Source organism: Trachemys scripta, chromosome 11 (genome assembly GCF_013100865.1).
Source record: "Trachemys scripta elegans isolate TJP31775 chromosome 11, CAS_Tse_1.0, whole genome shotgun sequence".
In the NCBI taxonomy this organism is placed as follows: Eukaryota; Metazoa; Chordata; order Testudines; family Emydidae; genus Trachemys; species Trachemys scripta.
Window position 1 is genome coordinate 24,327,333 of NC_048308.1, and position 12,520 is coordinate 24,339,852.

The 12,520-nt window shown below is 36.6% G+C and overlaps 1 protein-coding gene across 2 annotated transcripts in view; it reads left to right on the forward strand.

Annotated features, from left to right (window-relative positions):
* KIF5C (kinesin family member 5C) overlaps nt 1-12,520 on the forward strand; it is a 132,012-nt gene that overhangs the window by 60,282 nt on the left and 59,210 nt on the right. For both annotated transcript variants that reach the window (XM_034785871.1, XM_034785872.1), the window contains exons 5-10: nt 1,182-1,230; nt 2,261-2,316; nt 3,058-3,145; nt 7,601-7,725; nt 9,526-9,630; nt 10,011-10,159. In XM_034785871.1, the coding sequence (XP_034641762.1) occupies nt 1,182-1,230; nt 2,261-2,316; nt 3,058-3,145; nt 7,601-7,725; nt 9,526-9,630; nt 10,011-10,159 (572 nt within the window). The remainder of the gene's footprint in view (nt 1-1,181; nt 1,231-2,260; nt 2,317-3,057; nt 3,146-7,600; nt 7,726-9,525; nt 9,631-10,010; nt 10,160-12,520) is intronic.

A 12,520-nucleotide genomic window follows, 5' to 3' on the forward strand; every position in this document is an offset into this window, starting at 1 on the left:
ACAAATTACTTCAAACAAAAAAACGTCAACCAGCTCAGCTGCTTATGATATCTGTTTTTTTACTCTTTCATCTCTTGACTTGAATGTGTAAGTCTGAAACTTTTTTGGTGTCCAGGAGGAGACGGTAATTGAGACCTATGAGCTTTGTTCATGCCTTCTCCTGTAATGAATGATGGCATATCTTCTAGACTTCTTTCTTGCCAATCATTGCCTTATTAAATCTCATCTACTTAGTAGTGCCATCTATTTAACCAGTTTAGCCTTTGTTGTGAACTCTAGGAAAACAAAGATTTTGTTCCATTACAAATGTAATGGAGCTGACCTACAATAGATATAATTACATGTCAAAATAAGTTGACAATATAAAGTTATCCCTTAATTGCCTACAGCAGCACTGCTACAGTAAATGATAAAGAAACTTTTGTCACGCTAAAACAAATTGGCAACAGAGTTGTGAGTGTAGCTTATTTTTTCCTTAAAATAAAATTTATGCAGATAAAACAGAGCCTAACTATACAAATACTCATTCACTGGACAAAACTTAATCCAGATACTAGTAGCCACAACTCCATTAACTTAAATGGGGTTTTGCTTGTTTATGCCAATGCTGAGTTCGCCCTTTATTTTGAGGTTTTTGTACATTGTCTCTCCCAATTTTTATTTTTATTTTTAAACAAAGCATTTGTTTCTCTTCAGCTCACTCCTCCTTTTGGTCCTGATTCAGAAAGCGCTTATGCAGGTGCTTAACTTTAAGGATGGTCTTAACTTGGGTTAACTAGTTTAATACAGATGTTGTACTAAACCTGCTAAGTGTCTTCTTGTAATGTAATGTACATCAATATAGCTTTTACAAATGTCAAAGTGATACCTTATACTACATATGCTAAGGTAAGTACATATGCTAAGGTAACATTTGAGCTTGTTAATTTTCTGCTATCTCAATTTGCATTTTCAATTCTACATGTCTCAAGAGACTTCTGAAAGATAAGAACAAAGGTAGATTTATTCACCTTATTTTGTTGATGGGCCAGTGTGAAATTACTCTTCACTGGGTAGTACTGGACACCTTTTTAGTTGAGTCATTTGCCTCCTCTTATTTTCATAGATATGACAGTGCAAGTAAAGAAGAATAGTTTAGAGTCAGTGCTATAAATCTAAAACAAATACTTGTTTTGCATTAGGTTTCTTACTTTGAAATTTACTTGGACAAAATAAGGGACTTACTTGATGGTAAGTAACAGCATGCTTTTTTGTTCCCCACTGGCTGGGTTGTGGGGAGTTTGGGGAATGTGTTTCTTTCCTGTTTATAATTGATTCAATGCTGTTGTATTGAAAAGCTTGAATTACATTTACAGCTGAAAGACTGAATTTCTAAATTTTATTTAAACTGGTTTAGGTTATCTGATTATCTGGCTCTTTTATTTTATGATATTAGAAGAGGCATTTGAATAGTTGAGACACTGTGTGCCACAGCTTTTCTGTGTAAATGAGGATGCTTCAGTGGTGTACAAAATCCAAGTGCCACAGGTGCATTTGTGTCCAGTGTAGATATTCATAGCTTGCTTATAAGCTACAGACTTCTGAGATTTTGTACTTTCTTGCCAACCAGACTACTTCTGAGTCCTGCAAACTAACATTATTTTCATGCATGCTGTACATGTAAACCTCATGACTTACAGCCAGTTTGCAATTGAAATGCAGACTTTATACAGTATTTGTCAGAAGTTAGGTTAGATTTACATAGTTAAATTTTAGCCCAGAGTATGAGAATAGACCAAGATTTAATCAGTATTTTACCTATGTTTCTATTGGTTAGAAAAATTTGGAAACATTAAAAAAAAAAAGATTGTTTCAACTGCTGTTCCAGCCTGCACCTATTCAATTAGTCTGGAGATGAGGGGTGGTGGTGAACTGTAATATTAACACAAGAGCAGTGAAGTTGGCTGGGAACTCTATTAAGCCTTTGAAATATTTGCTTTGTTCAGGAAATCCAAGTTGGTTTCATGTTTCTTCAATACATGTTTATATTGATTGGAGCGTGCAACAAAAGCTCTCAGCCATAAAAATCATTTTAGATAAAAAAAAAACCCCTTAATTTCAGGGGAGGGCAACTCTTTTAAAGTAAGGAACAGGAAAAAATATCCTCATTCTGAGTTTTGTAATGAATTGTTACAGTGTGTTCAAATTATTCTTTTGTCATTCCTACAATTGACAGAATTTGTAAGTGAAATACTGCTAATACATGTAATCTTTCTTGTAGTGTCAAAGACGAACCTTGCAGTACATGAGGATAAAAACAGAGTTCCATATGTAAAGGTATAAGGAAGACTTTCAGATGTTTGATTTAGTTCATTTTCCCCTTCTCCCCACCTTAAACCAGCTTCTGCTTTTATGTGGGGATTTCCATTTGCACCTTCCTTAACATGCAGAGTGTGTGTGTGTGTGTGTGTGTGTGTGTGTGGTGGGGGGGACAAGGAGTCTGGTGGCACCTTAAAGACTAACAGATTTATTTGGGCATAAGCTTTCGTGGGTAAAAAACTCACTTCTTCAGATCTAGAAGTGGGTTTTTTACCTACGAAAGTATATGCCCAAATAAATCTGTTAGTCTTTAAGGTGCCACCGGACTCCTCGTTGTTTTTGTGGATACAGACAAACGCGGCTATCCCTATGACACTTTGTGCGTGTGAAGGCAATAGAATTTACAGAATAAAAACCCTGAACATGTAGGCAATTGTGAGGAAAATAATCTAGAAGAATTTAGACGTTCTAATGGAAGTTATTTGATACTTCAGCATTTTCTGATTGTATAGAATCCTTTTATTTGGAGTGTTTGATTTGATTGATCCTTTAATACAATCTGAGAGTAGAATCTTCTCAAGTTACCCCCCCATAAACCCTACTGAAATCAATTTGAGGGCAGATTTTGGCCATCTCTCTCTTGAAGGTTCATATTGGATATTTATTTTTGCCTGAGAGAGATGAATCTTTTCATAGTAATGTAAAATGTTCAAAGACACATTTTCTATACTTCTAAGTACTGAATTTATGTGTTTCTAGGGCTGCACAGAGAGGTTTGTCTCTAGTCCTGAAGAAGTTATGGATGTCATTGATGAAGGGAAAGCAAACCGCCATGTAGCTGTTACAAGTAAGTGATCTCAAAGAAGTATATAAAGAAACAATAGCACTTAGTACCTATATTTTGTGTCTTGCTTAAATTAGGAAATAACATCCCAATCCATCAAACCATGTGGATAATTCTGTTGAAGTAAACAGGATTGCTTGTGTGTTTACAATTAAGCATGTGTTTAAGTACTTTACTTACTAACTCACTCTCAGGTACCAGTGTGCTAGAACAGTTGGTGAATGTTGACTTTTTAATGATGATCTGTGATGTGAGAAGATCTTTTAACTTTGGCCCAGTAAATGACTCTTGGAGACCATTAAAAAGCAAATGGGAAAATCAAGTGCAAATAGACATTTAGGGCTCATCCAGCTCCAACTGATAACAATTTGAAAACTCTTATTGACTTCAATGGGAGCTGAATTGGTGCCTCAGTTTAACATGCATTGCATTCATTGCAATTTCTTGACATAGGCTTTGTGAGATTCCTTACATTTTTAGCAGCGATATATACTATTGTATGTGTGTGCCATAAAAGGTATAACTTTTTAAGAATGGCTTGTGTGATACTGTTTTCAAAATAACATGGAGACTATTTTTTAAGATTGTCTTAAAACATATTAAAATATTTTTAAATACTATTTTATAATATTTATTTTAGCAGACAAAAGTTATAGAATGAAAAGTTATGAAATATTGTCAAGCTAGTGGTTTATTTAAAATCACTGTTAATTGCTGTTTTATATTGTGGGTGACTTATGTAGACAGTCTGTTAGTGTTGACTTTAGTTATGATGTGTGTTTCACTAAGAAAATGAGCAATGGATGGATGCACTAACTACATATAACTCACTATAGTTTATTTATTCTGTCAGTCACTATTGAATAAGATGTGACAAATTATACCTGAAAAATAATTTCCAAGCTTTTACCACGGGAAAATAGATAATTTTACTTTTGAGCAAGGGATTTCTATTAAATTGTAATTTAAATCAGTCCAAATTATAATGCTAGATTTCATAACTTCAGCTCTAAAATGTTTTGGCTTGTCCACAGTTTACTGCTGTTCAATAAACCTCCGATATCTTGAAAATGTGAATGTAGGCATCTGGTGGGTTCCAGGCTGAGGGTTTTATTTGTGAATTCTAGGTTTTGTCCATATTCCCACTATGTCCCTGCCCTAATTTTGTGATTCGTTCTAGTTTTATGATTTATCTCTGCCTCAGTTTACTCATCTGTAAAGTAGAGATAATACTTTCCTACCTGGCTGATGATGAGATTCTTAACATTCACAAAGTGCTTTACTAAGTAAACGGGGCTGTAAATCCTACTGATTTTGGGCTTCTTTGCATGCATACATTTCATTGGCTACATTCCAGATTTTTGAGACCTGAATATAACAAATAAGATTTTAAAAAGTGGAATTGTTTCCTTTTCTGTACTATAATTCAAAATTCTGGAGGAATCAGTTGGTCACAATAACATATAAAGACAGCAGAATGTTGTTTAAACAGACCTTCAAAATAATTCTGCTGTCTTTTGCATTGTTTCCTTATCCCACTGCAGCAGTGGCCTGGACTGAGTTCCAGTAGCCTCAAAGCGAATAAACCTTTTAAAACATGTATTTATTATTTTGTATTATTACTGCACCCTATACCAGATCTGTAACTATTATCATGGTGCATTATACTATGCTGGGTATGATGATGAAAAAGACAGATATCATTGACCCAGTCCCCAGACTATAGCATAGGTGCCTTTGATACAACTAGTGAGTTTGGCACAGACATATCTCATTATTCAAGTATACTTGGAAACTTCTCCCCTAAAAAAGCAAATGACTACCTCCTAGACAATTCTGGCAGTTCCTTCTGAATCCTTGTTGTTCTTCAGTTTGGTATTATCCACTGAGTAATAGCATTCTCCCCTACACTCTCACCGCCTTCCATTTTTAAAGTACTGTGTTCTTCTGGTTTTCTTTTGCCTTTCTTACCACACCTAAATAAGTTCTATAGAACAGCTTTTCTTTCTTTCTTTCTTTCTTTCTTTCTTTCTTTCTTTCTTTCTTTCTTTCTTTCTTTCTTTCTTTCTTTCTTTCTTTTGTCTATGCTTCCATGTTTCTACTACTTTCTTTAGACTAAACACCCAAATCTACTCTTAACTTCATGTCCAGCCCCACACCAAGGTGTAGAAGTCCAGACAGGAATCAACAGAGAACAAACTAGTGCCTGGGTTGAAGGTAGGGAGAGGAAGAGAAAAACTTTGGGAATGTTGTAGAGAAAGTGAGGGGAGAAAGAGAGTGGAACTGAAGTGAACACAAAGATTGCAAGCTTGGGAGAGAAGAAAGATGGTAATGAGGTCAGTGGTGATGCGGGGGTGTGTGTGGAGGGAAAGAAGGTGGTTACTTGTCTGACATCTTCTCTTGGATATCTCACTACAACTGCCAACACAATGTGGTTAGATCCAAGCTTATGTTGTATGGAAACTTGCACTGTGCCTGACCATGCTGTACCCATTGTGTGGATAATTGAGGATTCCAGGCCCCAGGGTTCTCACTCTGACACAAAAGCAACAAAAATCACTTTAAATTCCCATACAAATTCTCTTGTGCATTTCTGATGAACATCATGGCAACAATTACATCCAGATCCATTTCAATTCAAATGCTTTATGACTCGCATCATAATTCTCAAAAACACTTGCACTCCATACCTTAACAAACTTCCTTCCCATTCCAATATACCATACTCATTCTCTTGTTACAGTACTGTTTTTTTAATAATGTATTTTCTAGCCTGTGTGTGGGTGTGTGCACATGCTATGCACTTGTTACCAAACACAGCAGGGGAATTGTCATGTTCCGGGGGTGCAATCCAGACCAGCAAAAGGCTGTGTCACCATCTGCCCCACAACCTTGGATGCCTCACAATGCTTTGCTATTGTAGCTTCCAACTAGGGCTGCTCACAAACAACCTAACAACATGCAGGCTGCACCCTGAATGTCTGTGTACAGCTACACCCCTGGTCCAGCAACTCCAACCCCAGCAGCCTGTCAGCAACACTCTAGTCAAACTGTGTCTTCCGCCAGCCTGGATTACTACTTGCAGGGTGATCCTAAAACACTCCCAGTCCCAGATTTTTCCAAAAACATGTTCTGCACTGTCCAGCCCTTTCCTGGACAGGTTAGATATTAAAGTTCTGTTGCCCTTGCTAAAGAGTCAATATTCAACAGTTTGCTACTTTATTTGGTAACTGGATTAGTTTAGATTAAAAATAAGACAAATTTATTTAACTACAAAGAAAAGTTTTAAGTGAGTACAAGTATAAGGTATTAAAGTTAGAAATGGTTATAAAAAATAAAGATAAAACGCCTTCTACTAGCTGAAACTTAACAAGCTAGACTTGGTTTAAGGTAAAAACTTTACTACATGTTCCCAGCAACAGGGATAATCAAATTCTCATGTCAGGATCAGTCAATCCCAAAGTCCAAGGGCTGGTTCCTTTGTCATCTTATGTGAGAGGAGAGAGAGAGCTTGGGATGTTTTTGCCCCTCACTTTTATAGTCCAGTCACCCTTTGAAATTCATTTTCCTGATGATTATCCCTAGATAAAGTTCATTCCAGCTGTGAGAAAAGAAATATGAAGTCTCTTAGAGAAAGAGTTCCATGTTTGCTAAGCTGCAGATAGATCTGTTCCTGCCCCCCTTCATTGCCAAAGAATGGCCACTTGACCGGTGATTTCCAATCCGCTTTGACAACACCTGGCTAGAGGCATCATCTTGTCATTTGTTTACCTCCTCCCCAGATTTGCCTGGTAAACACACTGTAGTCATAATTTCAGTTTATGTTCATAACTCTTAATATGCATCTCATACTTAGGTTACACAAGAAGATTGATCAGTGTGGTGTTAGTTTTTAAATGATACCCACAAGGCATATTTTGCATAGAGATTATTACAGTAATGTGTAGGGTGTGAATACAGGGGTGCTTTTGATCACAGGAATATCATCTGTAATTCTGCTTTGTACTCCTAAATCTCTTGGGTTTTCATTGACTTTTTATTTTAGTGAAAACAAATTAGGATTCTCAATTTATGCCCAAAGTGTATGCTGTTTAAGAAAAATTATTTGATGAGGGTCCTTCTAAAGAAATGCTTCATATTTTCCACCCCATCCCCCCAGGATCATGTCATTTGTCATGAATCTGGCTATTTTTTTAGCCATGTAGATGGAAAATAAAAGCTCAGTCTAGAGCGCATAAATGTTTGTCACTACACTTGAGGGGCAACTGCTTTCAGAAGGGTTCAAGAAGTTGTCTGAAATTTATACTTCTGAGTAGACTATTGTGTGGAGCTTCTATGCTTATTGACTAATCACAGGCCAACTATGATAAAATGAAATAAGAACATATATTGGCAGATTTTTAAAATCTCTACAAATGGGAGTGTTAAACAAAACTATTAAGTATTATTTCTTTATAGATATGAATGAACACAGTTCTAGAAGCCACAGTATCTTCTTGATTAATATTAAACAAGAGAATGTAGAAACTGAAAAGAAACTCAGTGGAAAGCTTTATCTGGTTGACTTGGCTGGAAGTGAGAAGGTAATGAGTATGTTTTTATCAGTAATTTTTACCAGGCTCAGAAGTATTATTGTATTCCTAAATTGAGTGTGTTTTGGTGCAACTTAAATCTATGGATGTAATTTTATGTAAGTTCTGGAACTAAACGTAGCATATCTTTTTATTTATTTATTTATTTATTTATTTATTATTAAAAGTCTAGTATGTAGATAAGAATATTGGCTCAAACTTAATCTGTGACATGTTTGGAGTTCAAGGTGGGGAAAAGCAACAGGTCAGTAGTACTAACTAGAACGAAATGCACAGCATCTGTAGTTGGTCGTTAATTTGTAATGGAGTGAATTGCAACAACATAATTTTCATATAAATTGACCCATTCTGTATCAGAGCATGTATCTTCATGTTTGCTGTAATGGAAGGCCGGTTTTGTTCACTAGCATCTAGAGAAAGCTGTTATGGGCATGAGTATAGACTTTCCACCAGTTTTTGTTTTTTTTGGGGGGAGGGAGTCATGTAACCTTTCTGTAAGATGTTATATTGGGCCATTACTATAATTTTAATTCAGACATATCCTGTTTCCAGTGCTTCAGTTTTTTAGCATATTAGGGTGTTGAGACATTAGTATTTAATACAGTTGGTATAGCTGAAAGCTACATGGATGTTATTGAGGCTCCCTGCAGATAATTTTCATAACACTGATGGCATAAGCTATTTTTGCTTTCATTTGGATACAGAAAAAAGTTAAGCAGAATGAAATTTGTATCTTTTTACTCAGAAGAATGAGCCCAAACAGAATTACAATGGAACAAATCTCCATTTTGTTGTCCAGAATTGATCTGAACATCAAAAAAAATGTTATTAACATGCTGTCAAACAGAATGTCTGGCTGTAAATAAATAGTAATAAAAAATTCCTTGGTTAGAAGGATTACTTCAGATCTAATTTAGGACTCTATTGCATTTCTCCGTGCTCTCCACCCACACGCTTCGCACTAAGTATTTGAGAAATAATCAAACTTGAATAGTATAGATGGCTCTTCCATAATGGTAATAGACTTTATTTTTCTCTCTTTAGAGACAAATGGGTAAAATAAATGTTGTGTTGCAGTATATTGCGTGGTTGGTAAATTAGACTTCTTCATATATTGGTTGATAATTCCACTGGAGATTGCCTTTACGTTGTGGCAGCAAAAAGCACTTTCACTTTAAATAAATTCATGCATACATTTCTATTAGAGAATTCAGAATATTGTTATAGCAGTTTGGAAAATGAGTTCCCAGTTAGCTTCGCTTCATCCTTAAATTCACAGATTTGAGATTTGTTAAATTGGTTTGGGGGCATACAGAAAAAAACCTGAAATTATGCAGCCTCTCAGTAGGCTAGCCGGTTCATGGATGGAAAATTTTTTCACTTGTCTGTGAGGTAGCATCCATTTCCCATGGCTGGATGCAGAAGTAATATCAGGCATATATTGTACCTTCAGTGGTACAATAAAAAGAAATATATGGCCGGATCCTATACTTCTTAAAATTCCCATTGAACTCCTTTGACCAAGTAAGGACCCACCCATAGACTGTGTTCCTACTTTAAGCTAATGGGAAGAGAATCAAGAGAAAGATGGAAAATGCCATTAAATAGACTTTTTCTAAGATGCTTTAAAAGTATTAGATACATTTTTAAATAACTTCTTTAGCTTGAGGGTAACATATTTTTTCTCTTCCAAGGTTCTCTATTTTTTCCATTGTCTCTTCCTTTATCGTAATATTATTTGCACAAGCTCTCATTGACAGTTTAGTCTGACTTGTTTCTGCTATCTGGTAGGTCAGCAAAACTGGAGCAGAGGGCTCTGTTCTTGATGAAGCTAAAAATATCAATAAGTCTTTGTCTGCTCTGGGCAACGTGATCTCAGCCTTGGCAGAGGGAACTGTAAGTAATCCTTTTTACTTTTTGTGCTACTAAATAATAATAATAAGTATGTTTGTCAATCAGTTTTCTTTACCATGGATACATGAAATAAGCTGACATCTCCATTTAGAAAGGAGAAAGGGGAGTATTAGCTTTGAACTGTAAACTAATATAGCACTGTCTTTTTCTATTTAATTTAGAAAGTATAATGAAAGCTAACTCCTAATGACTACCAGTTCAACTATTAGCAGGCACCACACATCTTAATAGAATTAAAACAAGTATACGTATGTCTCACGTTGCAAACTCAGTAAAGTCTAAATCGTTGGTACGTCATGCTCTTTCTAATGTGCCTATTAAAAAATATTGTTTGAAGAGTAATTTATCTGTCTTTCAATTAGAAAACCCATGTTCCATACCGAGACAGCAAAATGACCCGCATTCTTCAAGACTCCCTAGGTGGGAACTGCAGAACTACTATTGTTATTTGCTGTTCTCCCTCCATCTTCAATGAAGCAGAAACCAAGTCTACCCTAATGTTTGGACAAAGGTGAGTCCCAGCATTGGCCTGGACGTTGTTTCTTCTGTCTGCCCTGCCAGCATGTTCTGAACAAGCTGAACTGCAGAGTGTTTAGAAGAGAACTATGTTAGGTGAAAATTGGTTTTTAAATGGAGGCTGCAGTTTCTGTACAAACTGCAGTTAAAAAGTTTTTTAGTTTGTCCTGAAGGATGCTACAGAAATATAAGTAGTATCGTTGTTCCTTGGATTATAAGAAAAAATAAATGTTACAATGGCAGGAAACAACACTGGTCAAGAGTTCAAAGCCACTTCTTGTCACTGGAAGGACTAAGCACAGTAGCATCACTTTAAAATGTTGTGGAAATGGCAACATCACTGTGTTTTTTCATCCCCAAGCTAACCCAGTAGCCAACTTCTGGTTTTGCTTCATCTGGGAAGCTTTCACTTGAGGCTGCTTTTGAATCTTTTACGGTTTAGTTTTCCCTTGAATGACACCTTGATGTAACTGACGGGACTGCAAAGGAAGCATTTTCTGCCGCTACTTAGGAGGAGTATAATGTGGATTTGTGTGTAATGTCTATTTCAGTAGGTTTTTTGCATAACTGGGATCTTGCCACTTTTAAAGATTTCTGGAGATGAAGGCAAGAATGGAAATGGTGAAAATGAAAATCTTTCTCTCACACTGGTCCACAAGAAACAGTTCTATGAAGTCCATGGTGGGAGTTTGTCGGGGGGGAGGGGGGGAAATGCCAGACTCATTAAATAATTAGTGTTTTTATTATAATCTGTGGAGTCTCTGATACTTTTGGAAATTACTTGCTTTGTGTAGTGTATGACTGATAAAACAATATGTGCTAATAATTGCTCTTTGCAATGTTATTTATTTAACCATTTGTATAAGATATTGGAATCTCATTTATCTGTCAGAAATTGGGTTATGTTTCCTGATGTGAACAATTTGCAACAAAACCCACCCTTCTGAAGGAGCATTTTACAGGGGATGGTATAAGAATGTGGAAAGTTTTACCTGGCAACCCTTTATTCATTATGGCCCCATTCCAGCTTCTATTAAAGTTAATAGGAGTTTTGCTATTGACTTCAGTGGGAGAAGGATGGGACCTGTGTTTCTTAATTGGTGCCTGATGATGATGCCTTCCTTGCACATAGTCAGGTGCATAAAGAGTGTAATACATCGGGGGAGGGGGCGGGGGCAGGTGAGGGGGCAAAGGAGGAGGTGAAAAGGCTCAACTGAATGCACCCCTCCATGCATTTGGAGCTTTGGTGTGTGGAGCAGTTAGTGGGTGGAGCCAGAGGTGACAGTGAGTGGAGCCATTCTGCAGCACGGTCCCCTTATGGACATTCTGATGCTGCTCCAGTATTAACTTGCCCTTGGCATCTGCTAGGACCCGGTCAGGGCAGGTAGGACCCAGACATGGCAAAACAGACACAAGCTATGGGAAGCACGACTGACTTCCTGTGAGTTCTGCTGCCATTGGAGAAGAGTCTTTGTCCCCTTCCTGCTCTGTGGCACCATCAACTGCTCACTTTGAATAGGAACATGCGGAAGAACTCCCCAGGGAGAATTTTATGGGGGCTTTTGTTCTGGGTTTTTGGTGGGAGTGGAACATCTGGCCCATTGTAGTTATGACAAAATTATAATTCAAAAATCACTATAAAATGGAGAAATAGTCATTTCTGTGATTAGACTGAGGGATTATTATTTAAGATTTTCTTGTTCATTAATTTTGTTTTCATTTAAATGTGTATCATCATGCAAAACTAAATTACATTTCTTGGAGACATTTGCTCCTTATTGATACTTGATAACTGAGTAGTGAAACTGAGTAAATATTAGGATGCAATAATAATAATTATAAAAACATTGCTATCTAATGGGTCAGTAGTTGTGGCTTATTGGCTTGCATACTGCCCACTGTTAGAGGTTGGGAGCAGGGAGTTACTGTTAAACAGTATGATGGGGTCACATTGCTGTCCTCTTCATAGCTGTAATTTTTTCACTTTGAATTCAGTTCATTCTGGTGAATGGTTTACACCTCTTCATAACATAACAAAATAAATAGTCCCTATTGTGCCAACTCCATCTGTCTGAATAATTTGCTTGTCCCTGGTCCTTTTTGGATAGATCCTCAGTCCAGTGAAGCAGTTAAATAGGTGCTTAACTTTAATCCTGTGAGTAAATGCTTCATTAGATTGGGGGCTAGATGAGGTTAACACTGAGCAGCCTGTTTGTACAGATAAAGGTCAGAACACACCAAGTTGGACACCATATAATTTTCCAGTTCAGTTTAGGTGACTATAGAGTAACATATTTTTAAAGCTATAAGAACATGAAAGGTACTTTTCCTTCATAAGCATGTATTAATCCCCTCT